At 41.3% G+C, this 12,155-nt stretch overlaps 1 protein-coding gene across 3 annotated transcripts in view; it reads left to right on the forward strand.

Annotated features, from left to right (window-relative positions):
* The window catches only part of LGR5 (leucine rich repeat containing G protein-coupled receptor 5), a 151,632-nt gene that overhangs the window by 122,351 nt on the left and 17,126 nt on the right, over window positions 1-12,155 (forward strand). The window contains exons 8-14 of one of the 3 annotated variants that reach the window (XM_006121555.5): window positions 26-97; window positions 5,630-5,701; window positions 5,809-5,877; window positions 6,034-6,105; window positions 10,369-10,434; window positions 10,668-10,739; window positions 11,436-11,507. In XM_006121555.5, the coding sequence (XP_006121617.2) occupies window positions 26-97; window positions 5,630-5,701; window positions 5,809-5,877; window positions 6,034-6,105; window positions 10,369-10,434; window positions 10,668-10,739; window positions 11,436-11,507 (495 nt within the window). The remainder of the gene's footprint in view (window positions 1-25; window positions 98-5,629; window positions 5,702-5,808; window positions 5,878-6,033; window positions 6,106-10,368; window positions 10,435-10,667; window positions 10,740-11,435; window positions 11,508-12,155) is intronic. The other 2 variants (XM_075931817.2, XM_006121556.5) reach the window with 2 other exon arrangements.

Genomic DNA, 12,155 nt, shown 5'->3' on the forward strand with positions numbered 1-12,155 from the left:
GTATAAAATACTGTTTCCTTTCCAGGGGATTTCACAGTAATAACATCAAATCAATACCTGAGCAAGCCTTTGTGGGCAATCCATCCCTTATTACAATGTAAGTGGCAGAAATTTACTTTGTGTGTGTGTGTATTATATATATATTCAATGTGGAATTAAATACAATATTTGTATGGTTTTATAACACACTGTCATTCTTATTTTACATGTACAATGTATCAGATGTAAGTGGACTAGGTCTCTACCTTCCAGGTCATTCAGTCCTCTCAGTACTCACACACTATTTGGAGAGAGAGAATAACTTCCCATAGCCCTTGACCTTTGAGTTAGGCCGCAATCTATTACATATTTTGAAGAGTTTGTTTGTTTGTGCAAAATGAAGTCATACTTTGCAATCACCTACAGATACCAAATTTTGCATAAACAACCCTTCCACTTAAATTAGCTGAATGCACTACTTTTTATACCAGAATATGCTGGCTGAAAGGTTTAAATGATTATTTTTGTTTTTCATTGGAAAATAGTCATGACTTTTATGATTAGAGTTCATAAAAATATTTGCTAAAATTAAAATCATGTTGCCTATTTAACTTATTTTAGTGCAAAAAAAATCTGTATTGTTACAAATCACAAAATAATTCAAAGTAGTTATGGAATGAGTTATGGAAAAAGTAACGGCATCTTCACGAGTTTCTGATTCAAATTTACTATGTATGGTAATTATTCAGTAAAATGAATGTTTGAAGTTGAAATCCTACAAATTTAAAACTGTTCTTTTACTTCCCTTTTGCAAGAACATTAATACAAAAAATTCTATTATACAGATTTAATTTCTTGAACTTTCCTATAAGTGTAATCCAAACAAAATGACTTTGCCTGGTTACTGACGAGCTTCACCTGCTAGTTTCTTAAAAAGGGATAGCTGTTTCATTAAATGAAACTGAGATTGGGTATCCTGTTCCCAGGTGTTCCCAGCTGGGCTAATTCAGAGGGTGAGGGACCAGCTGGGGACAAGAAGAGGCTTGGAGAGGATAAGACCTAAAGTGTCAGTTAGAAGAGGGAAATGAAAATTGCCTGAGACAGAAGGTGCATCCTGGGAAAAGCTGAAGGCAGGAGAGAAGCAAGAGAGCTTTGTAGGCTAGCATCTCCGAATAGCAGAAGGCAGGAGAGACAGAAGAAGAGGATAATGTCTGCTAGCTCTAAGCTGGAGCCATGTGCCAGAGAAGGCTGAAGAATGGCTGAGCAACAGAAAAGCTTACCTGCTGATGTCTCATTGCTGGAGCACTGAATGTGAAGGAAATGTGAGAGTTCCCAGGGGAGTGAAGGATACTCCTCTAGCAAAGGTATTCACAGCAGAGAGGTGATGGGAATTCCTTCTGGGAAGAGCAGGGGTACTTCCCTGAAAGAAAGACTGGGATAGCTCTCCTGGAAAATGGGTGGAAGAAAATAGAGCAGGAGCTTAGGTGTGCTGGAAGATATTGGGGTATGGTGAGAACAAAGACACTGGTGTGATATGGTCTATGCCTGGAGACTCTGATTAGGGATTATTTGTACTACATTTTATAAACTGCTGGGCTACAGGACACGCTTCTGTGGAGTTACTGGTGACCCAAGATAAATACATTTTTAAAACGTTCTTTATTGGCAACTATAAAAATTGTGAGAAGGTGAAATAAAAGAAGTAAAAGAGCTACTTGCCTTGATAGTAAGGACCAGAGAATACTGATCTATTACATCACAAAAGGAGTTCTCTGTTCTCTGAGCTGTCAGAATGAGAGTACCAGAAAAGTGTCACAAAGCCTGGTAATCCGATTTTAAAGCCGCAGATCTCTGGCCTTTTTTATAGACGCTCCCATTTATAGGAAATCCTGCTATTTGCTCACCCATACCTTTATGTTACATCACTTCCAAATCCACAAAAAAACCTATCTACATTTGTTCCAAATCCCATTTAAAGTCACTTGTTTCTGAAAACACTTCCTTCCTACATCTCTTTGTTAGCTAGTTATTTGATAGAGCCTTTAAAATCATTTGTAAATTCTTAAAGACAATTTTGCTAATTTCACAACAATAAAATGGTGCTTTTAAAAGAAGATATACAGACTAAAGATATCTAGAATAGTTGAAGGTTATACTGCCTCATAGCTTACACTGCACGCATATTTCAGACTAAGCTATTTTGCTAATAAGCTAAGGAAATACTCTAAAATAGCTTATTTTGAAATAGTGCGTCTACACAGCAAATACCCATCTAAATAGCACTGAGCTATTTCAAAATAGAGCATCCTCACTCATTGGACACTGAGTTGCATTTAACGTCACCCAGAAGCACTTCAGGCAGGGCATCAGGATAGCACTCCCTTCCTGGAGCTGCTGCCTAAGGCTATCTGAGGTTCAAGCTTAAAGGGATCCCCTTGTATGGCCGTGTCTCAGGCTCCTCTCCTGTGCCTACCTCATTGAGGGACAGCAAAGCCTGTTCTCTGCCTGCTGTGGTTGCCCTTGCAGACACCTCAGCTCTCCTGCCATGGAGCCAGACCTGCCTCCGAGCAGTTGACAGCTCTTATATGTCTTAGTGCACCTCCTGCTGTAATTTCTGCCGTCTGCCTCCCTGACCCTGCAGGAACACAACCCCCCAGCTCATTGTGGGGCAATTCCTCACCTCACTCTGGGCACTGCTCTTGCAGCTTGACTCCATCCACCCTCCCCTGCACATCGTGCACCACCACTTCTGGCAACAGGACACCAGCTCTGACTGGTACGACCAGATCATCCTGGAGCAGTGGGACAACCAGCAATGGCTCCAGAATTTCCGTATGTGGAGAGACACCTTTCTGGAGCTGTGTGTCTCCGACAATGGGACACCCATATGAGACCTGCCATCTCCCTCCAGAAGTGGGTGGCCATTGCCATCCGGAAGCTTGCCATGCCAGACAACTACCGATCCATCGGGAACCAGTTTGGTGTGGGAAGATCAACTGTCGGGGCTGTAGTCATGCAGGCATGGCACTCTCGTGCTGTTACCCCAGGAGGTTGGTGAACTGAACTGCTAGAGTGAGGTTCCCTAGGGAAGAGGAAGGTAGTGGGAGGGGGCGTGGAAGCCCCCTCCCCGGGAGATTTTTCTGATCCACCTTCACAAACCCCTGAGGGTGGATGGGGCAAGTCGGGGCTGCTCCTGGTGTGTGGGGAGGAAGAGGAGAGGGCTGGGTTCGGAGGCCTCCCAAGGGCCCTGGCAAACCCTGTGTTTCTCTGTCTCCTTCTACAGGCTGGATCTTGGCAAGCAAAATGTCCCCCAAGTGGTGGTGGTGTGTTCTGTCCTTCATAATATTTGTGAAAGCAAGGGGTAGATGTTCCTGCTAGGGTGGGGGGCAGAGGCCGACCGGATCAGCAGGGCCTGTGAGCAGCAACTCAAGGCTGTTATCCAGTAAGCCCATCAGGGAGCTGTGCGTATCCATGAGGCCCTGAGAGAAAGTTTCACAGAAAGACCCCAGTGACACTGCATCCTGGGCTTCCCCACAAGGGGTCTGTGGATTGCCCCTCTTTGCCTTTCCTCTCACCCCCTGCCATCCCCTATACCTCCTATTCCCCCACTTCCCTCTTCTGCAGAGAAAATAAACTACACTTTTTGTTTTGGAACTAGAAACTCTGTTTTCTGTTTATTGGGGTGAATGTAACTGGGGAAGGCCTGGGGAAAGAACCTGGGAGGGAATAGGAGGGAGGTAGAAGTGTGGGGAGAAGAGGCTCAGGGCTGGGGCTGGGAGTGTCGCCTGCCTCGGATGGCTGGGTGTGTGTGTGTTTGTCCATCCGTCCAGCCTCCTTCTTGTGGTGAGAGGCTGTCCCACTCCGGTGTTGAGAATAAGACAGGCCTCTCCAGACACCCTGTGAGACAGAGCACAGGGGTCCTCTGTTGCTGCCTCCTGGGTCTGTGTGCCCCCAGTTGGTGCTCCACATGCACAGGCTGCTGCATGATTCCCAGGCCAAGAAGGCCGAGTGAGGAGCACGCAGCAGCCCCTCGCCACCCATCACCTCCACCCATGTATGTCTAAGGAAAGTAATGGCACTCACCTGAGGGGCCTTCCCTGGCCTCAAACAATGCCTGGGAGACATCCTGGACGGGGGTACCACACCTCCAGGGCAAGCATGACCTCCTGGCTGGTAGGCATGGATACAATGCTGGCCTCATCCAGCTCCTTCTCCTCCTCCTCCTCACCAAGAAGATGATGACAGGCATCTCCAGCCCTGACTCCACAGCAAGGATGATGGTGGAGCTGTGTGTGGTACCACCCCGGAGTGGGAGCTGTGCTATCTGGCCTTGGCATAAGCCTGCCTTAGCTCCTTTACCTTCATGCGCACCTGCTCCTGGGTGCACATGTGGACCTTGGTGGCCAGGCTGTCATCCACCCAGCCATAAACATCCACATTCTTATACCTGCTGCAAAGATGCTGGAGGTTTTCCTCCTCACCCCAGTCTTCAAAGATTAACAGATTTATTTGGATGTTCGTTGAAGTGCTAGGATCTCCGCACCAAACCAGGAAGATGCATTCCTCTTCCATCCTGGGAGCTGGCTGCTAGCTCCATAGGAGCAGAGGAGGATTCAGTGGGAGAAATGGGGTCGCTCATGGTGGCTGAACACACTGGTCTGGCAACTGCTCTGTGGCTCAGGGCTGTCAGAGCCTGCCATGAGCCACATGCCCTTTCCCCTGTGGCTGCAGTTTTAAGGGCTTCAGGGGAAGGGGGACTACAGAGTTTTGATGATTGTGGATGAAGTGACCAGCAAAGCACTTGTGGGAAGGTCTGGAGGCCTCTTTCGAAATAATTCCATCTGCCCTGTTTATACATGCCCTGTTCCGAAATAGTTATTATTCTAATAGGCATTATTCCTCGTATAATGAGGGTTACAGAATCTGGAATAAGACACCCATTATTTCAAAATAACAGGCTTGCTGTGTAGATGCTCACAAAGTTATTTTGGAATAACGTCCATTATTCCGGAATAACTCTGCTGTGTAGACGTGCCCTTAAATACAGCTGTCAATCACAGATCAAATATAAGAAGAGGGTGAATGTTTTAAAAAACAGGTTAGACAATCACCTGTTAAAGATGGTCTAGGTATACTTGGTCCTGCTTCAGCATGGGGAGGAGGACTAGATGTCCCTTCTAGCCCTGCATTTCTATGATTCTGTCATAAGAGGTAGATTTGTTAGTCTATATTTGTGAAAATAATGAGGAGTCCTGTAGCACTTTAAAGACTAACAGATTTATTTGAATATTAGCTTTGATGAAATGGTGGTTATATCCACGAAAGTTTATGCCCAAATAGTGCTCATCTTGTGTCTCATGCCCGTCTAAATTTGTGAGGCAAATTCTACATTTGGGATAAAGACAGAAACACTTTCGTAGCAGGTTAATTTTAAAAACAAAGAAATATTGGCTGCTAATCTAGCCATTTGGAATACAGTCTTACTGAAGATGGATTAGTGGGGCAGAGTTAAAATTTAATGTTCAGAGCTGAATGAAATATACAATGTATCATAAGGATCTCACAATCGCATGTGTAGTGTGCTTTGCCTATTTATAATTATTCAGAGTATTACCCTGTATATTAAATGCCTGTTTTTCTCTCTTTGCAGTCATTTCTATGATAACCCAATTCAGCTTGTGGGGCAGTCTGCTTTTCAACACTTACCAGAACTCAGAACCCTGTATGTTTTTTACTTCTTTTAAAGTTTTTTGTCTTTGAATGACCATTGCATGTCTAAGATTGTCCTGTACTTTCCTCTCAATTATGATATTGTGTTTTTAATTCTAGGACTTTAAATGGTGCTTCACAGATTACTAAATTTCCTGATCTGACTGGAACTACAAGTCTAGAAAGTTTGTAAGTACTAGACACATACCTCCACTCAATCTAGTTAATCTAGTCAATCTAGTTGTTTAGATCTTGACTTGCTTTAAGTATCTACCCTTATATTGAGCACTTATTTTGTAAACATTAAACAAAAGAAAATAATCTCTGTACTGTGTACTTTTACAGGACACTAACAGGAGCACGGATCACATCTCTTCCCAAAGTAGCTTGTGATCAGCTACCTAATCTCCAAGTGCTGTACGTGTCAGTAAGGGTGCTAACATCAGGTTAACACAGGATTGTAAAGGTTGAATTAAGTGATTTGTGATACTGAAACAATCCACTTATGATTAACTAGCAACAGTTAGCACTGTGCTAGCTAATGTACAGACATGTAAGGAAGGTGGGATTCACAGTCCCTTCCCCAGAGAACTCACAATCCACATGTCAATCAGGATTTACCTTATAGGAAGGAAGGAGACAAACATTTTTATATCATATATTTTTAGGAAAGCATAAAACAACTCATGACATTCCTTAATAACATCCGTAGTGGGGACATCAAGGACAGATCTGAGATTTGATTTGCATTTATTATCTATGCTGTGATCATTTTCTTTAGAATGGTCCAATCTTGGCTTCATTACTAAAGTCAAAGAGAGATAAATATGAGTAAGGACTGCAGATCTGGGTCTTTATTATGTGCACCTCTTCAGTTTATTTTTCTATCTGGCATATTTGTTGGACTGAAATTTAAAGCAGTCTGTTCCTGGGCTATGTGGGGGCATAATTTTTATACCAATAAATCAATATTTTATTTTATCATGCAAGTATACCACAGAGTAAGTTTAATCTCTACCACAGTAATTATTCTGGCTATTTCTTTGTGAATCAGCCAACAGCACTTTACTTTCAACTAAGGATGTAAGCGATTAGTCAACTAGTCCCTTCCGACCCCCTTGTTGACTCTATCAGAGAGAGGCAGCAAGGACGGGAGCAGGAGCTGGGGCTATGGGGAAGGGACATTTCAAAGGGAGAGGCACAGGGGGGAATCCATGCAAGCAGGGACCTTAATAGTCCTGCTGCACCTCTTCCTTTGAAATGTACAAGAGCTGTGGATGGCTCTTGTACATTTCAAAGGAAAAGGCGCAGAGGGATAGGACATGCCCCCAGTCAACTAATTGAGGAGTCAATGGAAATTTCATCCAGTACTCAATTAGTTGATTCATCAAAATTTAACATCTCTACTTTTAACTATTACGTCACTATGAATGTATTTGGTATTAGTTCTCTTGGCCAACTGTTGAAATAACACCAATAGCACATTATTTGAGTACCAAAGTGGATATCATGAACATTTCCAGAAAAAGCTTTAAAATTCAGTTACTGGACTATAACATTCATTTCCACAACATTAAAGCTCTCATGCAGAGCTTGCACTGATGACAATGAGGGTACGTCTAGACTACATACCTCTGTGGACAGAGGCATGTAAATTAGACTACCCGACATAGTCAATGAAGTGGGGATTTAAATATCCCCCGCTTCATTAAAATAAAAATGGCCGCCACGCTGTGCCGGCTCAGCTGATCATCGGCACAGCATGGCAGACAAGACGCAGATCGGTTGACAGGGAATTGAGGCATAAGGGAGCGGTCGACAAAGGCGTTCCCTGTCGACCGATCTGCGTCTTGACTGCCGCGCTGTGCTGACGATCAGCTGAGCTGGCACAGCGCGGCGGACATTTTTATATTAATGAAGCTAGGGATATTTAAATCCCTGTTTCATTGACTATGTCGGGTAGTCTAATTTACATGCCTCTGTCCGCAGAGGCATGTAGTCTAGACATACCCTGAGAATTTTACACATAGATTGCAGTCAACGTATGGCTCATGCTAATCTATAAATAAGTTTGGAAGGATTCCAGTTTTATCTGTAAATATCAGACGCATCAATTTCACCATACAACCAAAAAAAATTTCTATTGATAATAATCAATATTTACAGATAGACAAAGTAAAAAAAATGCTGCTTGAAAATTTAATAGAGGATGTCATTGAATAATTATCATATTCCCATAATTTCCAGTAACTATGAACGTTTAGATGAAAATAAAACTCAAAATTTGTGTAACCGATATTTCAATTCATAAAAATTGAAAAAATATTTTTAAAATTGTCTGAAAAGTGTGTGATTTTTAGAAGTATCACCTAAGATTACTATACCTGAAAGGTGTTAGAAGAGGGAAATCTCTCTTTTTCTATATTATTCTACATTCAGCAGCAGTTTGTGTGTGGTCAGTATAGTTGTTTCGACTGTATAATCAGTTAGGCCCTGATCCTGCAAAGACATATGTACGTCTTTAATTTACCACACTGAGGCTAAATCTATACTGCAGGCTTCTTTCGAAAGAAACTTTTTTCAGAAGAGATCTTCCAAAAAAACTTCTTCCGAAAGAGAGTGTCCACACACAAAAGCTCACCGAAAAAGCGATCTGTTTTTTCGAAAGATAGTGTCCGCGCTGAATGGACGCTATCTTGCATTTAAGCTGTGATTACTATGTCCCTCTTCCCCATTCAACATACCTTTTTCCAAAAGAGCTCTTGCGCAAAAAGGCTTCTTCCTCGTAGAAAGAGGTTTACCAATGTCGGAAAACCACCTCTGTTCTTTCTGTTTACTTTCGAAGAATGCGATTGCAGTGTGGAAATAACTCAGATTTTTTTGGAAAAACAGCCATTTTTCTGATAAAACTCTGAGGTGTAGACATACCCTAAGAAGATTGGCCTCAATAGGACTAATCACAGTGCAAAAAATTAAACATACACCTAACCCTGTGCAGGATCATGACCCTGATCATTTGCTCACAGGCCCGCCGACAGGAAAGGGCAAAGAGAGCAATTGCCCTGCGGCCTGGAAATTTAAAAGGGCCCACAGCAGCAGCTGGAGCTCCCGGGCCCCTTCACCGCAGTAGTGCCAGAGCGCCATTCTGAGCGGCTGTGAGGGCTGGGGAAGGGGGTGTGCTGTGGTCTCGGCAGTGCTAAGGCCTAACTGTCCTTGGCCCTGCCCCTTCTGCATTCCACCCTACCCCTTCCAGGGCAAGGAGCTAGGTCCCCTCTTATCCCGGGGCCCAGCTATGCCATTGGCCCCGCTGGTTGCTCTCTTGCTGGAAAGACCCTTATACATATCAGCAAAGGAACAGAAAAATCCTCATAAAAGGACTTTTAAGAAACAATTTTGTGGTGCTCAATCTGAAACAAGAATGTTTCAATTTTTTTAAAAATTCAAGTTGACAAATGTTCTTTTAAGAGGACGTGTCCTTTTAAGAGGAGAAAACTGAAGTTAATATATGGGAGCACAGACATAATGGTTACATACAACAGCACAGAATATTTTTCCATATCCACACTTCTTCTTCACATTAGTTTATAAGCTTATTCCACCTGAATCCTCTTCTGACATGTGTGACTAGCACAATAAAAGTACCTGTCAACAGGGCATGTTCAGGCTGTCTTCCCTGAAAGAACAGAATGCACACATACTCTTACAGTAGCCTCTGCACAAAGGAAAAAAGTAAGATACTAAAGCAAAAGAATGCTGTCATATACTTAGCTTGTTTTTACAAAGCAAGCATAGAATGAATAGTTGAAATACTATAGTCAAAACAAGTACAAACAGAATTAAAATGTCTTTTAAGAAAGTAAAACAGATTTGCAATTGCATAGAGATGAGCCAATGTTAAAAAATTAGATTCAGACATAAAAATGTATTACTCCATTAATTGTTAAGTTTAGAAAACAGAGATGAAGGATACATTTTGTATCTACTTATAGGTCCAGGCTATACTTTTTGCACAGGCGAAACAGCTACTGAGGTTGTTGTGTGTTTCCCCAGAGCAAAGAAGCATAGGATGGGACTGGATGACTCTGTTTCTTTCTTCTTTTTACAATTTCTGCAAATTACCATGGCTTGTTTTTGATTAGTTATATTATACTATAAATCAGTCCAGATGTTTCACTTATTCTGTAATTTGTTGAGTTTTGGCTCAAGTCTTTTCAGTTTTTTTTTCCCTTTGTAGTGATTGATTTCAAAGTTAGTTCTTTTTAAAAAAAAAAAAAAAAAAAAACCACTTCCCTCAGCTAAAGATATAGCAACTCTAAGGGTTACATGCAAGATTATTTAATTTAAAGTGTAGTCTGGAAAACTGATTACATTTCAGTATAACTAGAAAGTTTAGGGTTTTCTCTGTCAAAATCTGAATAGTCTCATTTAGTAGATTATTTTAAGTAATTTTATTGTAAGTAAATTATTGTAAGTAATTAAAATAAGTATAACAGTTAAATTTTGGTGAACATTTAAATCTGTGATCTAACTCCAGTAACACAGATTGACGTATCTTCAGTATCTCTACTATGAAAGATTCAGAAGTCTATGTTTGTAGCAGGGAATCCTCAAATATAGCAAACAGAAAAAAATGCTAATTTTTATTACAGCACCATAGAGCTTTGCCCTCTCTATTTTCAGGGATCTGTCTTACAATCTGCTAGAAGATTTACCCTGTTTTACTGCTTGCCAAAAACTTCAAAAAATGTAAGTATGTGAACAACTGTAAAGTTCCTATAAAGGTAAATCTAGATAGATACACTAAGTTGCTTAGAGGTTATTAATTTGGTTACTACAAACACATTTGGTGGTGATTGACGTAGCCTCAACATGTGTGTCTTCTAATTTAAAATCTGGATGCATAACACACACAAACACTGTCTAAAATTCTCCAAATGTTATGCTCTTTGAAGACAATGAGAGTCTTATTTCCTTTGCAGTGACTTACATCATAATGAAATCTATGAAATCAAGGCCGACACATTTCAGCAGCTGGTCGCGCTACGTTCTCTGTGAGTTCAGCCATAATAACTATTTGCCTTGATTGTCAGAAACATGGGAGCTTGCACTCTCTCACACTACCTGCCCCTGAACATTTGTTTCCATTGTTCCACTTTGATCATTCAGCTCACTAAGTTATATTTGCCAAAGCAAAATAAACATTTTGAAGTTGAGCATTTCCAGGAATGAATTCGCAGCTGTAATAGTTGCTACTCTTAAACATTTCGTAAAATGTAGGAAAGTACTGAGTCAGCGCTAGTACCTATCGGTGTGTATACAGAATAGTGAAAGAAAGCCGTGTGATTTTTTTTTTCTGCAGAAGACAGCATTAAAAAATAGATCCCAATCCTGCAAATTCTGACTCACATGAGTAGTCCTTCTTCACACTGGCACTCCCACTTAAGTCAGTAGGCATGGTGTTCTCAGCACAGATCACTCATGTAAATGTTTACAGGACCAACTCCATTGATAGTTTAGAATATAGATGGCAAGCAGCCCATTTTCATATCGAATTGACTAACACATTTAAAACTGAGTGAAAGACATTTCACTCTAAAATATACATGATCCCAATAAATATAGCAGCCTATTGAAAGTATTTGGAATGTAACTAATACCTTTTTGTTATTTAAGCATCCTAAACAAGCACCTGAAATCTTCCAAATGCATTCAGTGAGCATGTAACTCTCTACTCACTTTTCTTGTAGGGATTTAGCTTGGAACAAAATTGCAGTTATTTACCCTAATGCATTCTCTTCTTTACCATCCCTGATCAAACTGTGAGTATTTACTCAGTTATTTTTTTTTCATATTTTGTTGCAAAAACATGCACTGTTAAATAACTTGGGAGCCCAATCAGAAATTCAGTGTTTACAGATACTGACTGTGACTCCATGCCTAATTATTTCTGGGTACTAAGCACTCTCTCTGGATTTTTGCTTCTTCACTTCTTTCCATTCCTATATAACTATTATGGGAAATAACTTCATATAACTTATGACTGTATATGAAAATTATCTAAACCTGGTGATGCTGGGTGTTTGGAGCATGTCGACATACCATATTTTTCTTTTTGCCAGAGTGCTAGTAGTTTTATCCCTTGTAGCTGAGACCGGCAGTGTTTCCAGTTATTTTTGGAATATTTACAGCATCAGGAATAAAGAATTTGAATCTTAATTAAACAGCAAGATACTTGCCAGAGGAGGCTGTGAAGGCTAGGACTATAATAGAGTTTAAAGAGAAGCTAGATAATTTCATGGAGGTTAGGTCTATAAAAGGCTATTAGCCAGGGGATAAAATGGTGTCCTTGGCCTCTGTTTGTCAGAGGCTGGAGAGGGATGGCAGGAGACAAATCGCTTGATCATTGTCTTTGGTCCACCCTCTCTGGGGCACCTGGTGCTGGCCACTGTCGGCAGACAGGATACTGG

The sequence above is a fragment of the Pelodiscus sinensis genome, chromosome 1, assembly GCF_052426305.1.
Source record: "Pelodiscus sinensis isolate ZL-2025 chromosome 1, ASM5242630v1, whole genome shotgun sequence".
NCBI lineage: Eukaryota > Metazoa > Chordata > Testudines > Trionychidae > Pelodiscus > Pelodiscus sinensis.